Source organism: Oncorhynchus nerka, linkage group LG27 (genome assembly GCF_034236695.1).
Source record: "Oncorhynchus nerka isolate Pitt River linkage group LG27, Oner_Uvic_2.0, whole genome shotgun sequence".
Taxonomy (NCBI): domain Eukaryota; kingdom Metazoa; phylum Chordata; class Actinopteri; order Salmoniformes; family Salmonidae; genus Oncorhynchus; species Oncorhynchus nerka.
This window is the reverse complement of record NC_088422.1, coordinates 71025130-71049717: the sequence shown is the minus strand read 5'-3', so window position 1 is coordinate 71049717 and position 24588 is coordinate 71025130. Positions and strand designations below refer to the sequence as shown.

General features: G+C 44.3%; 1 protein-coding gene across 1 annotated transcript; it reads right to left on the bottom strand.

The window, feature by feature from the left end:
* Positions 1 to 498: 498 nt before the first annotated feature.
* LOC115112272 (retinal dehydrogenase 2-like) lies at positions 499 to 24588 on the bottom strand. The gene is made up of 13 exons (XM_065011954.1): positions 24379 to 24588; positions 13459 to 13563; positions 12792 to 12932; positions 10034 to 10163; positions 8559 to 8620; positions 7690 to 7818; positions 7308 to 7421; positions 3489 to 3591; positions 2051 to 2235; positions 1580 to 1744; positions 1170 to 1327; positions 859 to 933; positions 499 to 659 (listed from the first exon to the last, which is right to left on the bottom strand). The coding sequence occupies exons 1-13, from the start codon at positions 24499 to 24501 to the stop codon at positions 587 to 589; spliced, it is 1563 nt and encodes a 520-aa protein (XP_064868026.1). The 5' UTR covers positions 24502 to 24588; the 3' UTR covers positions 499 to 586.

Sequence of the window (24588 nt, the reverse complement as noted above, 5' to 3'; positions counted from 1 at the left end):
AGGTTGAGCGCTTCAGTGGTCTTAGAATGAGCTGATATGCTTCCATGAATGTTACCTGGCAAATCAAAGCAATGACACATAATAACATACAGTGTGAGGTTTGACAATGATACCCCACAACACGACCACACTGCCTCCCAACACGCTACAATGATTAGCTGACATGGGGCAAAGCAGGGATGGAGGTGCGGTGCTTAAGTCTGTGAGTGTCCAACTCCTGGGGGTTAGGGGGGTTTTGGGGGGGACATGAACAGAGTAGCCTCTCCCATCGTCTCTCCGAGTGCTTTAGTGTGGTTAGTGGAGGAGGTGGGTGATGGCAGTAGGTGGAGGTTAGGTTTGGTGTGAACTTGAGACCGCCGGTGGACACCGGGCTGATGGAGACAGCTGATGTTGATGTGAGGACTGCCCATGGGAGGTGAGGGAGAGGAGTGGGCAGGGAGTTTTCACAGCCAATAGAGTTAGTTGCCCATGGTCATGGCTAGTTGGGATGATCCGTGTGTTTTACCACCACAGACAGACACCCAGAGGGTCAGTGGTGCGCCTCAGAGGAAGTCCTCTTCCACTACATGTAGTGTGGCCGGCCGCCTTAGGAGTTCTTAGCTGAGATCTTTATGGTGATGGTCTTCACCTCTGAGTATTCCTTCAGGCCACAATCCCCCCTGCAAACATACACACACAATGTCAGTTGAAACAGATTTCTAATGAACTGTAGCAAGCTTATTGTGTACAACACTTCATTTAGGAATATTTTGCAACCAAGCTTTTTTCTATCGTAAGCACACAGTTTACAGGAATACTTGCTTGGCTTTAGTCAAACACTTTCAGACAGTGGTCTAGGAACCAGAAAATAATACTTACAATTCACGCCCGTTGCCAGACATTTTATATCCTCCAAATGGACACTGCGTGCTCAGGGCATTGAAACAGTTTATCCTAAATACACAAAACATACATCAAACATCAGCTTTGATTCTTCTGCATTGTTTAATAATCGTGTTGAATGGTAATGCTGTCAAGACTGGTTAAATGAAGAGCATGCTGAGGGGAGTGTAGTTGAATACTGTATGAGCTATCGTTTAAAAAGCTACAGTAATATGAGTCAACCTTTTATACGATCTATGGGGTTAACCAGGGACACATAGATAGTTATGATGATGAGAGGGTCTTACCAGACGGTGCCAGCCTGCATGGCTGTGGAGATGGTCATGGCTTTGGTGATATCGCTGGTGAACACAGCTGCCACCAGGCCGTACTCTGTGTTGTTGGCCCTTTCAATCACCTCATCAATAGTCTTGAACTTCATGATCTGCTGAACTGGTCCAAAGATCTGGAGTGGACAGTCAGCAGTATGTGTAAGATGACATGTTGAAACATTCCATGATGACATCCTTGCTTAGTCACACCATTAAGTGTGTGGGGGGCAAGGCCATTAATAGACTTATTTAACTTATTTGGAAACCACCTTCCGTAAAATCATAGGGCATGGAAAGTCATACTGTGTTTCAGTCATACTGGGAGTTGTAGTCATAATTTGTATCAGTCATTCAGTGTACCAGTCAGTCAGTGTACCAGTCAGTACCTCCTCTTTTGCGATGCGCATGTCATCTTTGACATTGGAGAAGACAGTGGGCTCGATGAAGAATCCTTTCAGGCCCAGGGCTTTGCCTCCACACTCCAGCCTGGCTCCCTCACTGATGCCACTTTGAATAAACTCCAGCACGCGGCTCTGCTGCTCCTGGCTGATCTGGATTAAGAGAGAGACGGGGAGAGGAGAGGAGAGGAGAGGAGAGGAGAGGAGAGGAGAGGAGAGGAGAGGAGAGGAGAGGAGAGGAGGGAGAGGAGAGGAGAGGAGAGGAGAGGAGAGGAGAGGAGAGGAGAGGAGAAAAAGGAGGAAGCAAGAAGGAAAGCCAAAGGAGTATATTTAACATACAGTAAATAAAATACATTATATTTGGTCATGCACATAGAGTCGATAGCTGATATGTTTTGTCATAGAGGGTATTGTTTGACTCCCCCCTCCCTTGCAGGGTCTATGGCCCTCTATCCTCACCTGTGGACCCTGCTCCGTGGTGGGATCGAAGGGGCTTCCTACTGTCCTCCTCTTGGCCCTCTCCACACTCCTGCGCACAAACTCCTCATAGATGGGCTCTTCCACGAAGATACGAGAGCCTGCAGTGCAGCACTGGCCTGCATTGAAGAACACTCCCTGGTGGGCCTGCTCCACAGCTAGATCCACTGAGGAAAAGGAAGAAGAGGAAAAGGGGGGCTCAGTATACAGTTCATTTTAGTGGTATGTGGTAGAATATTATAACATATTGAAAAATGTTGATGAAATTCCATATGGTTCTTATAAATTACATGAATTAAAAGTGAATATCATTAAGGCACATACACTACAAATGCACAAAATATATTTTCCAATCATGGTCAGAATGTTTTCTACCACTGTCCAGCTATTCTCTGTGCTGTGCATTTGCTATCTGACACCTGAGAGACAGGCCCCTGCCGTGGCACGCAAGGGGTTAACGGAGCCCAGTGATTTATGGGTCTCGGGCTGATGCAGGCGGCCGCGGCAGGTTCCATTCCCCTGATTTACGGGCCTTGGGGAGCCCCTCTCGCGGCTGCTGAAAGCATTTGAAAGCCCTGGCATCCCCAGTTCTGTGAGACACTTAGAGCTAACATGAGAGCCATCCATCCATTGGTTTTCACAGCCCTGTGAAGCCCAGCGGAAGCTTTTGAAGATGCCAGCGCTCTCACTCCATGTGGACACATCCGCTGTCTCATTTTGCATGTCAGACTAAATTATTGGACAAAACATTGTAAATATTCCCACTCAACCTTCTATCAAGACAATGTCTTTAAGGCAGGGGTTCCCAAACTTTTTTGTCCTGCGACCCCATTTTGATATCAAAATATTTTCGCGACCCCACCATGTAAAAAAAAAAATCATTTAAAAAATCATTTTTGAAATCGGGTCTGTGACAGTCTATTACAAATCAGCCTGACAGTGCTTTTGACAGTATTTCAATCTGAAGGAAGTATGGTTTAAAGTTACTGAAATGCAGTAGAAAGATATTGAAAAGTTCAGAAGATCATCAGGCATTCATTTTGTATGATCTTCTGTGTAGAGAAGAACTTCATCATTGATGATGTTCTTTTCCCCCCAGTCTGATTTATTGCTTGGTATTGTCCACTCTGTTCTAATGAGTCCTGGACGACTTGTGGGCATTGTGGAGGGAAACAGTGACGGGCTCATAATATTTTTTGGCAGCTTAAAAGCTTCAAAAGATAGAGCCAAATTTGTCGGGGAAAAAACTGAAACGACTCTGTTAATTACAACCCCAATCTAGCGCATATTTTATATCACCGTTTCTCTCGCGACCCCATTTTCAAATCAGGTGATGCCACATAGGGAACCCCTGCGTCCATCTGGACGACCACCTATGGGGAAACAGGAGGAACTAATAAAACAGTGTCATCAAACTTACAATCAGCGTCTGCAAAAATAATGTTGGGATTCTTTCCTCCTAGCTCCAGCGTTACTCTCTTCAAATTACTCTTCCCAGCTGCTTCTTGGATCAGCTTGCCGACCTGGGGAGGAAACAGGGCTTGGGTTTAGTTTACTCACGCAGACACAAGCAGATCTGGGGAGGAACCAGGGCTTGGGTTTAGTTTACTCACGCAGACACAAGCAGACCTGGGGAGGAACCAGGGCTTGGGTTTAGTTTACTCACGCAGACACAAGCAGACCTGGGGAGGAACCAGGGCTTGGGTTTATTTTACTCACGCAGACACAAGCAGACCTGGGGAGGAAACAGGGCTTGGGTTTAGTTTACTCACGCAGACACAAGCAGACCTGGGGAGGAAACAGGGCTTGGGTTTAGTTTACTCACGCAGACACAAGCAGACCTGGGGAGGAACCAGGGCTTGGGTTTAGTTTACTCACGCAGACACAAGCAGACCTGGGGAGGAACCAGGGCTTGGGTTTAGTTTACTCACGCAGACACAAGCAGACCTGTGGAGGAACCAGGGCTTGGGTTTAGTTTACTCACGCAGACACAAGCAGACCTGTGGCCGGATCACTAAATGGATGCAGCCATTAAATAGCTTAGCAGGTTGGTTAGGCCCAAAACAAGGGACGCACCACTGGGCCCGCTGAAACACAAGTGTGCCAAACACACAGCCAAAATATCTATTACAGGTTCTGGGAGGCTTCAGCAGGAAAATAAAGTGATGTTTCAGCAGCGAACAGCATCTCTTGTTTAATCAAGCTCAGGAAGAAGCAACCACAGGTTGTGTGGATGGCAGCAGCTGCCTGGGCTTGTGGCAAATTGAAGTACCTAACTGTGAAAAGTTGTAAAGTGATGCCTGTTTGGTGCGACGTGGGCCTACACTGCCCTGGCTGGCAGCGCTGAATGTTGAGGATGATCTGAGGAGTTGGGAGTGTTTATGAAATAGCAGCAAGAGCTTTCCTTTCGAAATTCTCTGTTCACAATTTCTCCCTCATCAAAAGTGCTGCTCTCACCATTATCCAAATACTGCTGAATTCCACAGCCCTTTCCCGTCTCCCTCCAGACTCACACAGTGGAGACGTGTAAAAACAGTGGTTCTCTAGTAATGCATGGCGTGAGCTCTCAGTGAAAATGAATCCCTTGCGAGTATCTGAGTCTGCCCAGCTGCTCTTATTATACTGATGTATTGTATTGACCCCAACAATATTTCTCAACACCATGAGATGAGATATACCCTTATTACATAGAGACAAGCCTGAGAAAGTGAGCGAGCAGCATTCATAACCATAAACTAACAAGCACACTTCCTGTCCACCCAGGAGTCACTGACACACATTATTTTATTTTCCAGGAGATAGAGAGAAGACCAGCGCTGGGAGAATATAGAGGGAGTCAAGGGAGGAGGAAAAAACACATCTGAGACCCCCCCCCCCCCCCCCCAGTGGAAAAGAATGATGCCTCATCTCTTCGCACGAACAATGTTTAGCACTGGAATGTCTCCCTTTCCCAATATTGCCATACTGCGTTATTCTGTGTAAGGAAATGAGCAGGGCAGCCTGCTGAGTGTTCTGGTTGGAGTGGTAGATCAGCTGGGTGATAGGGACAGCAGGACAAACCTTCCTCTGGCAGTCAGGCAGCAGGCAGGCAGCACGGTCTCTAAAGCTGTCCTGGCTGTCCCTGTCTTTGATGGCGGGGCTCAAGGGGTGCTGACTAACATGACGTTAGCGTGCATTCACTGAAGTGTAAAGGAGACACGCTGGGCTGGCTCCCACTTGGGCCGCTACTGCGGAGAGTCACAGTCCGGTGTGTGTGTGAGAGTACAAGGATGAGGCACCCCTGACGCAATGGCCACCTGAAAACACACCCCCCTAAAAGCCTCTACCCATTCACCCCTCTACCCCCTCCAGCCTCTCAGAGGATGCTGTGTCCACTGTCCCCTCTCGCCCGGTGTGACTGAAACCCAAGGTGACTCACAGTCTGGGCATCTACATTCTCTCACAACAGCGCTTCATCCACTCTGTAATTGACTCCAGATCACAGGAAACAACAACAGAGAAAGCAGTTAAAGACAACTGGCCACTTTTTAGGGAAATGTTCTGTAACCGCCGATGGTTAAAAAAAAGTTTAAAAAAGAGGAAGGCTCGTATGTGTGTGCTGCCTGGTAGCATGTACAGTGATGGTGGAGAAAGCCCTGTGGATGTTCATTGGTTAGGTAATGGAGCATTGATCAAATTATTAAATGACTTAAGTTCGGGCTGCATGAATGGACTCTGAGGATCAATTGAAACCCTATTCACTCTCATTAACTTTATTACTGCATTCAGATTCTCATTATTAACCGTTCAGATGATTTAGACATCTGAGTCTTTGTCATCCTTACAGTGCTTGACAGAGATGTTGCAACATTGATGTAAAAAAGAAAATGCAAATGAACAAATCCTGTATATTCTCCATAAAGGCCTGGATTTGATTCAACCACACAATTTAAATAAATATTTTTCTCCATAGTATGTGAGTTTGCTTTGGTTACAGTGTTTCTGTTTGTCCCCTTATCACCAAGAGCAATCTATTATGTCTGCACATGCGTAGCAGTGTTGGTGGGTGCTGAATACCACACACAAACAGTCACTCTCCTCCCTTTCTCTCCAAACAGATCTCCAGAGTCAAAGCAAAGACACTATAAACTCTAGGGCTTCTCTAAACACTACAAAACCCTGTTTCATTTACGACAGATACACGTGAAATGTACACAGGTCATTTCAAAACATATAAAATCCATCGATATATGGCACTTCATAATTATGTTAAGATTACTGTACGTGCTCTTACTGCCTGAGGGGGTGCATTTGTGGTTAGCAATAACAGATGTTTATAAAATGATCTACATGAATGGAACTGGTTGTCATTCTGACTGATCACACAAGACGGAGGAATGCAATCCAACCACAACATCTCCTAATGCTCACTGCCTAACACGGTGTGCCCTTGATCATTCCTAGTTTTCCATCAACATTTTTCCACTATGAAGGCAGCTGTTTTTCCTAGGGACCTGATAGACAACTCAATGTCTGTAAGGTACAGTAGCAGGTTGTCACTACACTGGCTGGGACACTTATGAGCCAGTTTGTCTGTGACTGGTCTATGTATGTCAGTATATGTACAGTATGTCTATGGTGTGTGTGTGTGTGTGTGTGTAGATGTGTGTGTGTGTGTGTGTGTGTACAGTGTACAGTGTACAGTGTACAGTGTACAGTGTATATATATATATATGTGTGTGTGTGTGTGTGTGTGTGTGTGTGTGTGTGTGTGTGTGTGTGTGTGTGTGTGTGTGTGTGTGTGTGTGTGTGTGTGTGTGTACAGTGTACAGTGTATATATATATGTGTGTGTGTGTGTGTGTGTGTGTGTGTGTGTGTGTGTGTGTGTGTGTGTGTGTGTGTGTACAGTGTACAGTGTACAGTGTACAGTGTACAGTGTATATGTGTGTGTGTGTGTGTGTGTGTGTGTGTGTGTGTGTGTGTGTGTGTGTGTGTGTGTGTGTGTGTGTGTGTGTGGTATGGTAAGTCCAGCAGCAGACTGCTCACCTCTGATCCCCCTGTGGTGAGAAGTAATGACAGGGCACACAACTTATGTAAGCCCCCATTTGTTTGTCATTTAGACTTCAATACAGGAACCCAATGTCCCCTAATTACCCAGCCCTCCATCACTGCTGCTCTGCACATGTTGGCCACTGTGTCACTAAAGAAAGCAATAGGGACAGTGGATTATCCGTCAATCGTTTTGTTCAGGGAAATTACCTCAGTTGATCCTGTGAAAGCCACTTTGTCTATGCCCATGTGCGAAGCTATCGCAGCTCCTGCCGTTGGCCCGAATCCTGGCAAAATATTGACGACTCCCGGTGGAAACCCGGCCTGTCAAAACAATATGAGAGGAAACAAGCTTAAGAGGAGAGGACAGGAGAGCCAAGCAAAACCACAGGCAGTGTGGGGGAATCCGGACCCAACCCAACCTCCCTACCAGCAGACCAGAGAGAATGGACAGAACATCAAAAAGACAAGAGGCGAGAGAGACACACTGTATCAGTGAAGGGGAGAGGCCGAACACAGAGAGAAGACATGGAGGATGTGGATAAAGAGGCTCTAAGGATTGGGTTACTGTGGTGATTGTGCTGTACAGTACCTCTTTGACCAGAGATCCGATGTACAGGCAGGTGAGGGGGGTCTGCTCAGCAGGCTTCAGGACCACCGTGTTCCCACAGGCCAGTGCTGGACCTAGCTTCCACGCAGTCATCATCAGTGGGAAGTTCCACTGTAGACATAAACACCCCCCACACACACACACACAGGACATCAGACTCTTGACAAAGGGCGCTCACTCATACTCAATAACTCATCACTGCTCTCCCTGCTCTCCCACACATTCCGTCGCTTACTCACTCATAGACTCTCACTTTCACTTGCCCAACATAGTCATGACAGGAAATGTTCTCTCGCCCTATCTATTCTCTTCCCACATCACTGAGAAAACAAGGAAATTGCAACACATATGCAGTACTTAGAACGTGTCATGGTACTGCACAGGAGGGTGTTATTTCTACTTTACACTGAACCCCAGTAGGCCTCAGCACAGACCCACACACGCTTCCTCAAGCTCTTGCACAATCAATGTTCTGTTCTTACTTCTGTCCTCCTATCCCTAGTCTCTTTCATAATGCCCCCCCTCTTTCTCTCTCCCCCTTCCTCCTCCCTTCTCTCTCTCTCTGAGCTTATACTGACCTGACACAGTCTTTTTCTCAGCCTGCCAACAGATTTACCCAAATATACACTCACTGATAGGCACTTCAGAGACTTCCAGGAACCTGCACAATATGTTTTAACAAAAGGGCTGCCTCTGTCCCAGACCTCACAACCACCACCATCCCAACACCTTTCCTTCTATCCAACTCTCACTGCATATTGAGTGGGAAGCTTTGCAGATGTGGGAGATTGACTGTTTGATTTGTACTCTGAGACAAGCCATCTGAATAGAAAACAAACTGGCACACTCACAGGGATGATCTGTCCACACACTCCTATGGGCTCGTGTCTAGTGAACGTAAGATAGTCTCCATCTGTAGAGGAACACACAAGAACAAGGCTTGTTACTATCTTCTGCTCAAGCTGGGTTTGGGAAATGAGCATGTATGAGACATTAGCAGAGCAGTGACCGGATGACACATCAAAACACCAGGTGTCCTTGTGCTTTTTACCAACACAATTCATCTTGATCTAAAAAGGCAATACATCACACAGTACCATTCTTTTGTTATGCTACATTGAGCAAAATGATACGTGTCACTGTTTAAAGTCAGGAGAAAGCAGTGGGTGTTAAGTTGGAAGGAGAGTTTCATTCCTCTTACATTACCAGAGTAAAGGGAGATACATGTTGAGGGTGTGCCATGTTTATTCGTTCCCTACAACAGTAGTAATAACAATCGCTATTGAGTGGTAGAAAACTGAACAGTGTTTATTACAATAGAGTTATGTGATGTTCATGAGAACAGGATGGCTAAGGCTTCAGCTGATGAAACATTGCTCCAGAGAGGAGGAGGAGGAGGAGCTTGGACCTGGAACTAAGGCCCAAGGGTGGACTGGCCAAGTGCTTCATCTTCCCTGGTGGCCAAGATAAGAACATCGCTGACATCTCAACATCATCCAGGCCACAGAAACAGGTCTATTTGTTTGTTCTGTAACACTGCTGCACATTGGAATAGTGCTCAAGCCAAATTCTGAACTAGCTGAGGACTGGCTGGATTTGGTGAAGAAACACAGGAGGGGCTTGAAGAGCGACCAGACCACAGTGCTAGTCTCAGGAGGTTGTCAGTACTAGTACTGCTTTCTTAGGTCCTTTGTTTTCTTGGCTACTAAACAATGACTTAACATGCCTATTAAAAGAGTGTGGATGACTTATATAGACTCCCTAATGCCAGGCCCTCAATGACCAGACCACATCTGGTCCTCAGGTGGGTCCCTGAGAACCAACTACTACCCCAACACCACCCCAGCCCACCCAACCCCTCGCCTAGCTAATGGCTGCTCTATGACAGAGCTGCGGAGTGGCTGTCCTAACTCCTATAGACCCCCCCGTTGCAACGTTTTCAAATGGCTAAATTAGGCAGAACAGCCAGCGGCCCTCGCTCTTTAGTCCTGTCACTGGGCTCCACTGGTGGCAGTCTCAACAGGAGGGCGACCATTAAGGCTCAGATTTACAACTGGCCAGGGAGCAGCCATGTTTACCCTTACATCACCTCTGTGCCCTCAGCACAGCCTATCTCCTGTCCCGCAGGCCCCCAGAGAGAAGCCTGGTGCTCCGCTTATCTGCTGCTAGCTAACTAGTCTTCACCTGGCACTGGCATCCACCACATACCTCTGACCTGTAACATTCTGCCTGGGTTCTAGGTTGTTGAAATTGAAGAGAATAAGAATTCAATGTGCTTTTGGCTACATAACGTACAGTCAGGAAGCCTGAGTTGGAATAGACTTACCCATTGGAATGGACGTTCCATGGATCTTGTCTGCGTATCCAGCATAGTATCTGAGCGTCTTTATGGTTCCCTGGAGGTCCACAAACAGGGTGGGCAGGAAAGGCTTCCCACTGTCCATGGACTCTATAGTCTGGAGAGAAATATATATTAAAACACAATCTTTGTCTTTTTGTTTTTTCCAAGAAACAGTGGGTCTTAACATTATCTCTGGGGGGAAACGTGATACTAAAATAACATCATGCTACAGTGCCTATAAGTTATAAATCATCCTTTAAGTCTTAGGGTTATTAGGTTGATTTAACACTATTATAACCACATGGGCAAAAACGTAGTGCTTTTCTCCGGCATCTTTTAAAACAGTCCCCTTGTTTTGACATGTCTCTTTCACAAAACGTTTGTTTAAAAGAATTGTTTTTAAATATTAATTATTGGAAGCACATGCTTTAAATTGAAAACATCTATGTTAATGTAAAGTGACATAGGATGTCTAGAAAGGTGCCAAAAAGAATCAAGTTATTATTATTAGTATTATTATTTACAGTAAAAAATGTACACATTTATATTTTAAGGGGGTCTGGTATTATGAAGATCCTTCTCTGATCTTCCGTGGTACATTACATGGCCATTAATATGGAGTTGCTCCTCCCTTTGCTGCTATAACAGCATCCACTCTTCGTGGAAGGCTTTCCACTAGATGTTGGAGCATTGCTGCCGGGACTTGCTTCCATTCAGCCACAAGAGCATTAGTGAGGTTGGGTGTTGGACTATTCGGCCTGGCTCGCAGTCGGCGTTTCAATTCATCCCAAAGGTGTTCGATGGGATTGAGGTCAGGACTCTGTGCGGGTCAGTCAAGTTCTTCTGCACTAATCTTGACAAACTATTTCTGTATGGACCTCGCTTTGTGCACTGGGGCATTGTCATACTGAAACAGGAAGAGCCTTCCCCAAACTTTTGCCACCAAGTTGGAAACAGAATCATGTAGAATCTCACTGTATGCTGTAGTTAATTTTTCCCTTCAGTGTAACTAAGGGGCATAGCCTGAACCATGAAAAACAGCCCCAGACCATTATTCCTCATCCACCAAATGTTACAGTTGGCACTATGCATTTGGGCAGGTAGCGTTCTCTTGGCATCTGCCAAACCCAGATTTGTCCGTTGGACTGCCAGATGGTGAATCTTGATTCATCACTCCAGAGAACGCGTTTCCACTGCTCCAGAGTCCAATGGCGGTGAGCTTTACACCACTCCAGCAGACACTAGGCATTGTGCATGGTGATCTTAGGCTTGTGTGCGGCTGCTTGGCCATGGAAAACCACTTCATGAAGTTCCCGACGAACAGTTATTGTGTTGACGTTGCATCCAGAGGCAGTTCGGAACTCGGCAGTGAGTGTTGCAAACGAGGACTCACTATTTTTACTCGATACACGCTTTAGCACTCAAGAGGTCACGTTCTGTGAGCTTGTGTGGCCTACGACTTTGCGGCTGAGCCGTTGTTGCTTTTAGAGGTTTCCACTTCACAATAACAGCACCTACAGTTGACTGCGGTAGCTCCAGCAGGGAAGAAAGTTGACGAACTGACTTGTTGAAAAGATGGCATCCTGTGACGGTGCCACGTTGAAAGTCACTGAGCTCGTCAGTAAGGCCATTCTAGTGCCAATGTCTGACTATTGAGACTGCATGACTGTGTGCCCAATTTTATACACCTGTCAGCAACAGGTGTGACTGAAATAGCCGAATCCACTAATTTGAAGGGGTATCCACATACTTGTGTATATACAGTTCCTTCTGAAAGTATTAAGACCCCTTGACTTTTTCCACATTTTGCTAGGTTACAGCCGTATTCTGTAAACCCAAAACAGGTTTTTAGACATTTTTGCAAATTTACATAAATATTCAGACCCTTTACTCAGTACTTTGTTGAAGCACCTTTGTCAGCAATTACAGCCTCGAGTCTTGGGTATGACGCTACAAGCTTGGCACACCTTTATTTGGGGAGTTTCTCCCATTCTTCTCTGCAGATCCTCTCAAGCTCTGTCAGGTTGGATGGGGAGCGTTGCTACACAGCTATTTTCAGGTCTCTCCAGAGATGTTCGATTGGATTCAAGTCTGAGCTCAGGCTGGGCCACTCAAGGACATTCAGAGGTTCTCCAATCTCCACAGAGGAACTCTAGAGCTCTGTCAGAATGACCATCGGGTTCTTGGTCACCTCCCTGACCAAGGCCCTTCTCCCCCAATTGCTCAGTTTGGCCATGCGGCCAGCTCTAGGAAGAGTCTTGGTGCTTCCAAACTTTTTGCTCTGGCATGCACTGTAAACTATGGGACCTTATATAGACAGGTGTGTAATTTTCCAAATAATTTCCAATCAATTGAATTTACCACAGGTGGACTCCAATCAAGTTGTAGAAACATCTCAAGGATGATCAATGGAAACAAGATTCACCTGAGTTCAATTTCGAGTCTCATAGCAAAGGGTCTGAATATTTATGTAAATAAATATAAATTATTATTATTTTTTAAATTAGCAAAAATTTCTCAAAACCTGTTTCTGCTTTGTCATTATGGGGTACTGTGTGTAGATTGCTAAAGATTTTTATTTATTTAATCCATTTTAGAATAAGGCTGTAACGTTAGCAAAATGTGAAAAAAGTCAAGGGATCTGAAAATGTTCCTAAGGCACTGTATAGTGTATGTTTCTTTGAGCATGTTGCTAAAACGAAGAAGTCCGGGATCTGGACTTTGAGCACTATGGTAAACTCACTGCTAGATAGGCACTGTCCCTCTCCACCAGGTCAGCCAGTTTAGCCAGCAGTCTACCCCTTTCTGACGCATCCATCCTCCGCCACACTGAACCAAGGGTGAAGGCCAGCCGGGCCGCCTGCACCGCCTTGTCCACATCAGCCTGTAGAAGAGAAACAGTTTAATGAAATGAATCAGCCTGCGGTAGAGGAACAGAGAAACCGTACCCAGTACACGGTTTAATGATAGAACCTAATCCAGTTAACAGGTGTTTCTCCACCTCCACTGAGACAAATCAAATGTGTCTGTCTATTCCGTATGATACTTAATGGATCTTCCATTAGCATGTTTAAGGCTTGTTCTGCTTCAGTTATTCCACACAGAGGTGCTGATTTAGGGAAGGAGAGGAGGAACTGCCGAGCCAGAGAACCAAACCACATTAGACTAAACTCCCAACCCGTTTGCTTTCCTTATTTTTTGGACACATAACTCACACATGGACAATGCATGAAGGAGGGTGTGCCAGGGCAGAGGTGGTAGGAAACACGTGTGGAAAACCCAAGCATAGCTCTGTATAACAAACATCTAATCCTCAAACACTCCAAGGGAAATACCTGTGTTTTCATTTCTTAAAATATAAGATATGGGGAATGCAGAAACTACAGATTTGTTTTTATTTTCTACAATACCTTCTCTGCTTCTTGGACCTCACAGATCTGCTCTCCGCTGGCTGGGTTGTAGACTGGGAAGGTCTTTCCGCTCACAGAGTCTTGCCACTCATTGTTGATGAAAATCTGCAGGGAGAAAAGATGCAGCGTTCAGTGCACAGGATGGAGAGGCCCATGTGAGAGGGACAATCTGGTTCTAGGAGCAGCTCTGTTTCTCTCCAGAGCCTATTCAGCCATTCCTGCTCTAAAGAGGCACGGGGGCCCTGGTATAACATTATACTTGTGCAGTTTTCTCAACACACAATCAAGACAGAAGTATTTATCTGATCAAATTAGAAATATGCTGTTCAAAAACATGATGTGTTTTATGATTCGATTATTGGGATCAGTTTGAGAGGGAGCATAATTGGAAGGTTGATGTCCAAAGTGAATCATTGGCATTGTGTGTTATATTGTTACCGTGGCGCAAATAAACCAATAATCTATTCAGTAACTAATTGTAGTTCTTGATAAAACAGTCTAGTGAGAGTGAGCCTGGCTCCTACCAGTGCGTCTCAGTTCTTGTGTAAGGGAGGGAGGGAGGGAGGCAGGCAGGCAGGGAGGGAGGGAGGGAAGGAGGTAAAGGGAAGAATCTGTGAAAATGTGGACAGAGATTCCTGCCTGCCCGGCATGGCTCTCTGGGGAGTACTCCAACATCCAGACAAAGAGGTGGGGGAGAGATAAATCCCTATCAGACACTAGACACCCCCTCAATCTCTCACACACACACACACATACACATATATACACACACACACAGAGAGAGACACACGTTTCACAACATCGCTGCTCGTTTATGAGATCATAAAACACAGGCCACACTTGGTTTCTGAGATGCGTTAAAGCAAGCCGTCCGTTAACCAACCACCTGGGATTCCAAATGGACTCTTTTCAAGCTCGATAAAGACCCAAAGAAAAATATATGTTTAGACGAAAAACAGAAATGGGACATATCTCGAGGAATTGGCCTGAGTGAATGTGTTTAATAACAGTCATGTGGGCTTAAAAAAAAAAAATTTAAACAACAAACTGGTGTGATTTGATCATACAAATGTGACGGATGTCTTATGTAAGAGTAAGGTAAATAGAAGCTGTCTCAGTCCCGTTGGCTTATTGACATGTTTGGGTCTATCACAGCGCCTCCTCAGACACTGTTTTTAATTGATGTCAGTCTGTCTGATAGATGGGGTGTTAAGAAAACATCTGCTGGCTTAAATCCTCCTGTATACACATCTGCTCTTACCATACTTTTATTTGAGAGGGAGAAAAGATACACTAAGAGCAGAACTGAAAGCAGGGTTCAAGTGTCCCGCTGGCCCAGGCCTCTCTAGCTCTACAACATGGTTACCAATGTAAACTTAGAGGCTTAAGTACAATTTAATTGGCTGTAAACTGTGAGGAGTGTTTACTTTAGGGCAGGTATAAAATGCCAGCGTGCTTGGAAACCATTGAAGACTCAGCACACAGACATCACTCTCACTCCCTTCCACTCACTCTCTCCTGCAGTTGGCTGCTTTACAAGAAGAACCTTGCACATGAATAACTCATGTTTGAGTGTTTTAGGTGTTCGGTATCTGCCTGTACCACTCTGTGGGCCATACCATACAGCCTTGTACACCACTTCAATGAATCTGCATTAGCCTGCCCTGAACGCTTCCTCACACACACAACAGATAGAAACAGGCCCACTGAGGGTCCTCGTCCAACACATCTAAGCACAGCACACAAAGTGGGCCCACAGCCATTTCAGACAGCAGAATCAACACAGGCCCCCAGTGGGCTCTCTCCCATCCACAACCCAGTCTTTATTAGTGGACTCTCTCCCGGCCACAGCTCAACCTTCTCAGTGAGTTCTCTCCCAGCCACAGCCCAGCCTTGTCAGTGAGTTCTCTCCCAGCCACAGCCCAGCCTTGTCAGTGAGTTCTCTCCCAGCCTATCCAAACCAAGTGTTCTCAGGCGCCTTCCATCGGGGGCCACCTTTAATCTGACTCTCATTAAGAGCACTTCATAAAAGTGTCAGTGACGACGAGGAGCTGAGGGCCTGCTACAAAAACAGAAAGCCCTATAGAGCACGGAATTAGTTTTAAAATTTATAGGGGCCACTGTAGTGGAACGCCCTAAATCAGGGGAGCCCCCTGAAAGCCCTGACAGTCTGAGCAAGAATGCAGTCCGTGGGTAGCTTTATGCACGGCGTAACCCCTCTCACAAGGCACCGCCGAAGGAGAGGGGATAAAACAGGGGAACAGTGGACCAGGCCGCCATCTAAATCATGGCTAGAAAAGGACAACCATCAGCCACCGTTTGGCTCGGCCGTCTCGGGGCTCAGGGGGCTGTTAGACTTTTGTCTCGTCCCATTCAGAGAGTTGATTAAGACGACAAGGCTGAACACTAAATCAACTCTCAACGTTTCTTAAAATTGCTTTTAGGTTCATTTAGAAACTAAGGGAAAAAAACAATGATGGAAACTCAAGAGCAAAAGTGCAAATTTTGAAATGATGTGTTTTCTTTTTGTTTTTCCCATCCCCCCGTGGTGTCCTTGCTCTCACCACACATGGCGGTTTCATTTGTATACAAATCCTTATTCCCATATAAGTACTCACTGCATTTGATAATGAGCCACTATAAATAAATTGACCATGTCTTAGCCCCAATCAAGTCTAGCAAATTGAATAAAATAACTGCTACAGTACTAGTCAAAAGTTTTACGATTTTCTACATTGTAGAATAATAGTGAAGGCATCAAAAATATGAAATAACACATACCAAATCATGTAGTAAGCAAAAAAATGTTAAACAAATCAAAATATATTTTAGATTTTAGATTATTCAGAGTAGCCACCCTTTGCCTTGATGATAGCTTTGCACACTCTTGGCATTTACTCAACCTGATTCATGAGGTAGTCACCTGGAATGCATTTCAATTAACAGGTGTGCCTTGTTAAAAGTTAATTTGTGGAATTTCTTTGAGCCAATCAGTTGTGTTGTGACAAGGTAGGGGTAATATACAGAAGATATCCGTATTTGGTAAAAGACCAAGTCCATATTACGGCAAGAACAGCTCAGATAAGTAAAGAGAAATGACAGTCCACCATTACTTAAAGACATGAAGGTCAGTCAATATGGAACATTTCAAGAACTTTGAAAGTTTCTTCAAGTGCAGTCGCAAAAAAACATCAAGTGCTATGATGAAACTGGATCTCATGAGGACTGCCACAGGAAAGGAAGACCCAGAGTTACCTCTGCTGCAGAGTTACCAGCCTCAGAAATTGCAGCCCAAATAAATGCTTCACAGAGTTCAAGTAACACACACATCTCAACATCAACAGTTCAACAGGAGACTGTGAATCAGGCTTTCATGGTCAATTTGCTGCAAAGAAACTACTACTAAAGGACACCAATAAGAAAAAGACACTTGCTTGGGCCAAGAAACACGAGCAATGGACATTAGACCAGTGGAAATCTGTCCTTTGGTCTGATGAATCCAAATTTTGGATTTTTGGTTCCAACCTCAGTGTCTTTGTGAGACGCAGAGTAGGTGAACGGATGATCTCTGCATGTGTGGTTCCCACCGTGAAGGATGGAGGTGGAGGTGTGATGGTGTGGGGGTGTTTTACTCGTGACACTGTCAAGGCACACTTAGCCAGTATGGCTACCACAGCATTCTGCAGCGATACTCCACCCCATCTGGTTTGCGCTCAGTGGGACTATCATGTGTTTTTCAATAGGACAATGACCCAACACACCTCCAGGCTGTGTAAGGGCTATTTGATCAAGAAGGAGAGTGATGGAGTGCTGCATCAGATGACCTGGCCTCCACAATCACCCGACCTCAAACCAATTGATGGTTTGGGATGAGTTGGACCGCACAGTGAAGGAAAAGCAGCCAACAAGTGCTCAGCATATGTGGGAACTCCTTTAAGACTATTGGAAAAGCATTCCAGGTGAAGCTGGCTGAGAGAATACCAAGAGTGTGCAAAGCTGTCATCAATGCAAAGGGTGCCTACTTTAAAGAATCTAAAATATATTTTGTTTTGTTTAACACTTTTTTGGTTACTACATGATTCCATATATGTTATTTCATAGTTTTGATGTATTTACTATTATTCTACAATGTAGAAAATAGTGAAAATAAAGAAACCCCCTAGAATGAGTAGGTGTGTCCAAACTTTTGACTGGTACTGTATGTCAGTCCCAAAACCTGTTTTAAGATGATAACTGATATGAGAAAGCTATATGTTGTGTGTATTGTGCAACTAGGCAAGAAAACAAGTGGTGGGATCCAGACCTCTCACAGTACACCAACATGAAGACAATTGCTAAAAATGCAGAGAACCTTTACACTGAATGAAATCAATCGATTTGTGTTTACAAGGAACTGCTTCAAGCTGTGTGGTTTCTTATTATTTGGTAAACACGCAGGCCATTTTGGTATTACAGAAAGTTGGCAGAGTTTATGCTCCCGGTGCAGCCGTGACATCTGATCCTCCTACAACACAGAGAGAGAGAGAGAACTGCCTGGCGTGGATGGGAACTGGACAGTCTGCAGATAGGTTAACACTTTATGCATGGGCCACAGGACAGCTGCAAACATTTAGCAACCCCCATGTTTTTCTGTTAAAACTGTCAATCTCACAGTGCTGACAGTACTTGTCTGTTTGGCTGATGAAATGATGAGACATGCGCGCATGAAGCCAACGACGAACATAAGGGCTACAGAATACACGTTTCTGATCACATCAGCGTGGCTCTATTATTCACTGTAAAGGGCACAACATTTCAACATGAAAATATGCTCTGCTTATCTACAACATGCTCTCAATGCAATGGGACTAGGTGGTTATCATCTCGACCAAGCAAAAGGTAGATATACAGCGGAGTCCCCTGGGAATACATGTGCAATCAGCAGACATTGAGAAACTAAAGAGTAATGTTCTGTCAGTTCAGTGAAGTCAAAGCGCAGTCCTGCTGATCCATTTCTCATCTGCCACTGGGCTCTCTCTGGAGGCTGCTCCACAACTGCACTAGGGAGTGAGGGCAGGCAGGGGATGCCAAAGTACTCACTGCAGCCAGCAAAACATCTGTTTGGCCTCTAGCGTCTTCTCATGGCTCACACGCTTAAGGAATATTTAATGGGACTCATTTCTCGTCCATTTTCGGGAGGCAGGAGAGAGTAAAAAACATACATACATATATGTTTATACACAACAGGCCAAGATTCCACAGCCAGACGTATGCTGATCAGGGCACCTGCAGCTTTCGTCTGCACAGGAAGTTTCATATCCTTTCCTATCACAGGACCTCTATTTCCATTCTGTTTTCTGGATCTGTTTCAAGACATTTATAATTACTACTGTTACAAGCGAGGGGAGGGCATGTGAAACTGGAGCCCAGTTGGTGTTTTTCCCCAGTCTTCCTGACACCAAAGAACTTTCATGTTTTCCATTCACACACCCGGAGACAATGCCACCCTGCTCTACTGGGTGTGGAGGGGACGACCCCGCTGTCACCGACTGGCAAACATCTTTGTCTTGACTGTGTGTGTGGTGAGAAAGTTTCATCTTTTCCCCCTCACTCCTTAACAAGAGAAAATAGAAAAATAGAAATTCAATAGGAAACTGTGTTTGAATATGAATTGTCATTTGTTCAAATGGATGGAAGATGTGGGAGTTGAAGTTGGGCAGCACAGCCTCTTCTAAGCAGCCATGTGGTGCCAATGTCTACAGAGTCTGAGATTGACATTTTCACTGAGGTACACTGAGTTTGTCTTTCAATCAGCTGTATCATCTGTGTAGATTTCAAACATAACATTTATCCTAATTAAATAAATATATGTGTTAAAGAAATAGCCTAATTTCATAAAATAATATTGTGGATATCAAATCCCAGATTTTCATAAAGAGCATAAGCCTTTAAGACTGAAATACTTAACCATACTTTTCTAAGGGTTCAAATGATCAAATTATTACATTGATGTAAGAATATAATATTCTATGCTTCCACTACATTCTGTCAGTGGGAGAAATAACACAAATAAATGTCATCTGGGTAGAATATAACTACAGTGATCCACTAGTGATAAGGGGTGACTGGGGCCTGGTGACTATGACTTCATGTCTGGCAGACTTCTGCTCTCTGTGTATCTAAGACTCTCTAGAGGGGAGAGTTTTTTATGGATATCAGAGGATTTATGGAGCCAGCAGTTTTTCACAATGACACCATAAGGATTTACATGTTCCATGTCAACCGGCCTGAAGACTTAAGGTATAGAAGTTAATGGGATAACCTCCCTGTCACCAGACTTCCTTAAAGAGTGATTAAGAGACAGGCGACGCGATGTTGACGCCTCTGCTCAGATGATAATTTAAATTTACACCCACTGCACAAACAGCCATTTCACACCGACATACATATTCATGGTACCGCAAGCTCACCCTGTCACAACCAGGGATGTGTATAACTACTTTTGTGACTGTGCGCCTTAGAGAAAGAAGGGGGGAGAGTGTGAAACGAGAAAGAGAGGGAATCGGAGAGAGAGAGAAGAAGAAGAAAAAGAGAACACTCGCTGTGCTAGTTGTGATAAATCATTCAGTCTCCCAGTGTCCTCCACCTTGGGGTTTGTTTGATGTTCATCGCAGTAAGATGGTGGTTTTGAAGTGAAAAAGTCCAGAAGTGCAGGTCAGGTTCTGGCAAGGCAGGTCACTGACCCACACTGTGAGACAGGCCCAGAATTTACAGCCCAGTGGACAGCACCTAGCATTGGGGAGCCCCAGCCTTCATCTGTACTATCTCAATCAGTGACGGATTGATGGGGCCTCTTCCATTCATCCACACTGACTGACTGGACCTCTCCTCACAGATTAGTTTACAAAACTCTTCCTCGCTTCAATAGACAGGTTATAGGTTCCTATTAGGGCCAAAAGTGTCAGCAATTGCACAATGAGTTAACTTAAGCCAATCTGGAAAATAATAGCCATGATTTATATTGGGAAGCTATGTAATGAGCAAGGCAACTGCGTCTAGTTAAAGTCTGGTATGTTTGAACATTGTGAAGGTTGCATATGAATAGCTATTCCTGTTTTCAATGCATTTGACACAGTTCAAAATTAAACCCTATTTGGATTACGGTCCAAATTCCTGTACCAGGATTCACTGATTTTACAGTCCTCATTCCCCACAGTCTATGTATGTTTACAGGTGTAGGATCTTAATTTGAGCACCCTGTTGCAGGAGAATTGCAATGCAGGAAATGTAAAACTTGTGGTGTATTTGAGGTTTTGAAAGGCTTCTGAAGTTTGTAATATCCACTTTGAAATGTTCGACTTGATTTTCCCTTATGAAAAATGTATCAACCCTGACAAAAATGTCCATGAATTATAAACCACATAATAATTCACATCTCCTGTTGCTGCAGGATTATTTTCTCAAATCAAAAGATCCTACATCTGTATTAGTACACTGAACTACAATCGTGCTACAATGACTCCAGTTAACATTAACTTCAGTTACTTATGTCCTGCTGACAATGAGGAATCCTTGCATAACAGTTTTGTAGTAAACAATGAGAGAAAAAATGTCTATAACCTTGGCCGTTCAAACATTATTAAGTGTCATACACAATAAGTATCAATTCAAACACCTTTTGTGAACTCAACTTTGCATTTCCAGGTGTCTCTCTCAACAACTTGAAGGAGAATGTGCCAGAAATTCTCCTTCTCTCCATCTCTAAAGATTTATTCTTCTAGGTGTCTGGTTTAACGACTCCTAATCATTGAGCGGTGTGAGAAGCCACCCGGGCCAGAGAAATCACTCACTAAAACCCTGCTAACACTGGCTCTGTCTCCATTCATTAACTATACACCACACAGTTGATCCTTCTCCTCTCTCTCCCCGCTCTGCAAAAAGCTCAAATCATCAATAAATGCCCATCAGGGTAGGCTAATTTATGGCTTCCTTCGTGGTGCTATCAGCCCTGCGGACTACCTCACAGACGGAGAGCTCTAAAGCTGACTCTCCTGTGACCATTAAAATGCTATGTTTTTATACTAGCTTAGTGTCTTACTACCCAGCTGGTTTCAGGCCACAAGCTATGGTGAAGTGGGGGTAGGGTGGATGGAGGAACCGAGACCCGAGCACCCTCTTTTTACGGCTGTAGCTGCAGGAGAGCGGGGGTGTGAAAAAGGGAGATTTGTTTTTTATAACAAAGCAAAGGGAGACCTGAGCAGACCTTGAAAAGTCTCACTGATCTGCACAATCCCACGCAGGGAGGGAGATAGCTTAACTGACACGTTCACACAAATGTCTCTTTGACGGCAAACAGTTCATGGCTCAGTGAAAGGGACAAGGGGCAAAACGTCTATGGAGATGACACCTCTCTATCTCACACCTCTCTACAGTCACTGTTGGTGCTAAACATACTATGGGCATATCTTCAGGGACACACTATTGGTAACCTTCGTGTGCAAAACAAAACTGTTGACTGAAAAGAATGCATGCCCAGTCATGGTGACTATCTCAAAGTGTATTCATATTCACTTATCAATGATCATGTTTTACAGTAAGTAGAAAAAACATCAACATACTCAAACTCATGTGAGACCAAGGAAACAATTCTAACCCTGAGTGTAAGGAGCTTCGTTACAAGCATGTTCATTCTCAGCTCTCTACTGGACATCTGGCTGCAAAAGGCAGAGGCACATCACACAACTAGCCTACAAGGAGTGGAAGAATGCGTAGGGCTACACAGAGAGCATGCGCCCACAGTCCAGAAGGCCAGCTCTCTCCTAGCTAAGGACCCTGCTCGCAGTGTTCATTCTCCCCCTGGCAGGCAGGCGGTGGGGTGGATAGAACATGAACAGGGTGTGAGGAGAGGAGCGCCTGCGTCAGGGGTGGCCATAAATCAGTGATCTCCTGCCCCCCATGTCCACCAAACCAACAGGGACTGGAGGATTCAAATTCCTGGGGGTTAATTCACCAAGGCCTGCGCTCCCTAAAGGGTCTCCTATACATTCCACCCTTTGCGTGCATTCTTTTAAATAATACTAAGCATTAGGGAGGTAGAGAGAGGGAGAGAGGGAAGCAGAGCTGATAGCATGACTGTGCACATCAGGCAGGCATGCTAAACCAGCTCTCCTCTTATGGCGAGTAGACCACTGTAAGTTGCTTGTTGCCTCAGCGAAGTGCCCTTTGAACTTACAACAACGAGGTGTGAGGCTAATACTGATCATAACACTGTACTTACATATTGCGCTGTTATGGAGCTCTCCTCAATAAGGAGTGCCCTTTACTCACACTCATGGCAATAAAAGCATTGGATTTCAAACTGCAGAAGCGACCATGCTATAGCAAACAGACAAACATCCACATATTATACATGTTCAGATGGTGACTCTACAGTCAGGTCCTAGTGATTTGATTAAGTGTATACTAGCATTAAATAAAGGGAAGTTTAAAAATAGCCTATACTAACATCACAGGGCCTATATTATTCTCATTAATGTAATCCTCAAAATGCAAGCATAAAATGTGTAAACAATAATGACCAAAAATATGACACTTTCAGAGGAAGCCCTTGGAGTCTGATTCCTGCTAATTGCTGTGTAGGCCTAATTAAACGCCCACAGAGCCCATAATAACGAAGCACAAGTGTAAACGCACAAAAATAAATTGAAATACCATTCAAATAGAATTTATAGGCTATAGTGTACACATAAAAATAAAATATGTAGGAAATATTAGACTTGTGATTGAAATAGGTCTTCTTCACATTTCATTGGGTGTTCTTGCTAATTTTGCATGAGGTCAGAAGAGTCAATCGGACTTCTAAGGACAATAATGGACTAGAGCACCAAGACTTTGCAATTAATTCCGTGAATCTAATAACTTACTCTGAATCACAGTGAAATTAATAGAATTTACAACATGCCTAAGGCGTTCTGAAACCAGCTAAATTGCTTATTACAGCAGGCAAAGAAACCAAAATCCTCCTCATTTTATGAGGAGGTTGAATAAAATTAGTTTAAATACATATTTTGAAACAAAAAAAGCACACTTAACATAAAATATTATAATATGGCTATAAAATGTATATCAGACCAAACCATGGATTTTTGCAACAACAACAATATCTTCCAAAGTGAATATTTTCAATTCAACCGTATTTTGAAATTATAGGTGTGAATGAATCTACACTCATCACAGCAACACGGTAATTTTTCAAATGTTATGCAAGTGATATAAGATACATGGGAATCATGTTTCTAATCAATAAATAGTTAATAACATGCGATTATTAGCAATCACATAACGGTAGGTTAAGGGACGTTTATTCTATCTGGACAGAATTGCATAACGGCAACATTCTATCTGAAAAAATGACCTTTACTAAATGACTGCTGTCACCTGTGATAAATACTATTCATTGTAGCCACTGCAGATGACATACAGACTACATGAGTCATGGTGAATATAAAAGTGAAATAAAAACCACCTGTGCAATATAATTATGTTGGCAGCGCTGTTAATCATTCAAACATGCCTTGGAGTTGACACTCGATGTGGCCGTATGTGATAACTTTTAGAAAAGTTTCACACATACTGTACGCCACATGTTGATGAGCTGTATTCTATGCTATGAGTTGAGCAATGAATGTGAGCAAAGATCTGAAACAAATTTTACGACGGTAAATCCAGAACTTGAATGAACATTTTAAACCTGACTCAATCACCTGTACTGTGGGGAAAGACATTGCCTAAATTGTGCAGTTCCATACTTCGAAAAATGTGCGCTATCTATCATCTACAGACAAATACATTTGGGGGGGAAATATTCTGCATACGAGAAGAGATATGGTACATTGAACAAAATATGTGACTCTGAGTAAAAGTTCAAGTTGTTTCACAGACCTTGGTGTACTTGATATCCGCGTTGGGCACGGGCGAGGGCATCAGCTGGAGAGATGCCATGAGCGCAGCGGCATCGGCGTCGGTCTTCACTTCACCAGGGAGTTCGATTTTACTGGATGTCATCGCGCCTGCCTCGGTGTGTCTGTTGCAGATGCGTCTTCGTTTTTTTCTACTGATTTCTGATTAGGACTTTGGAATCCTTCCTGTGTT

Excerpts from the sequence above, each read along its gene's own strand:
- LOC115112272 (XM_065011954.1), bottom strand. The coding sequence starts at position 24,501 with ATGACATCCAGTAAAATCGAACTCCCTGGTGAAGTGAAGACCGACGCC. Across the intron at positions 13,564-24,378 it reads CGGATATCAAGTACACCAAG|ATTTTCATCAACAATGAGTG; the intron begins GTCTGTGAAACA and ends TTCTCCCTGCAG. Across the intron at positions 7,422-7,689 it reads TCGGATCTCTGGTCAAAGAG|GCCGGGTTTCCACCGGGAGT; the intron begins GTACTGTACAGC and ends TTGTTTTGACAG.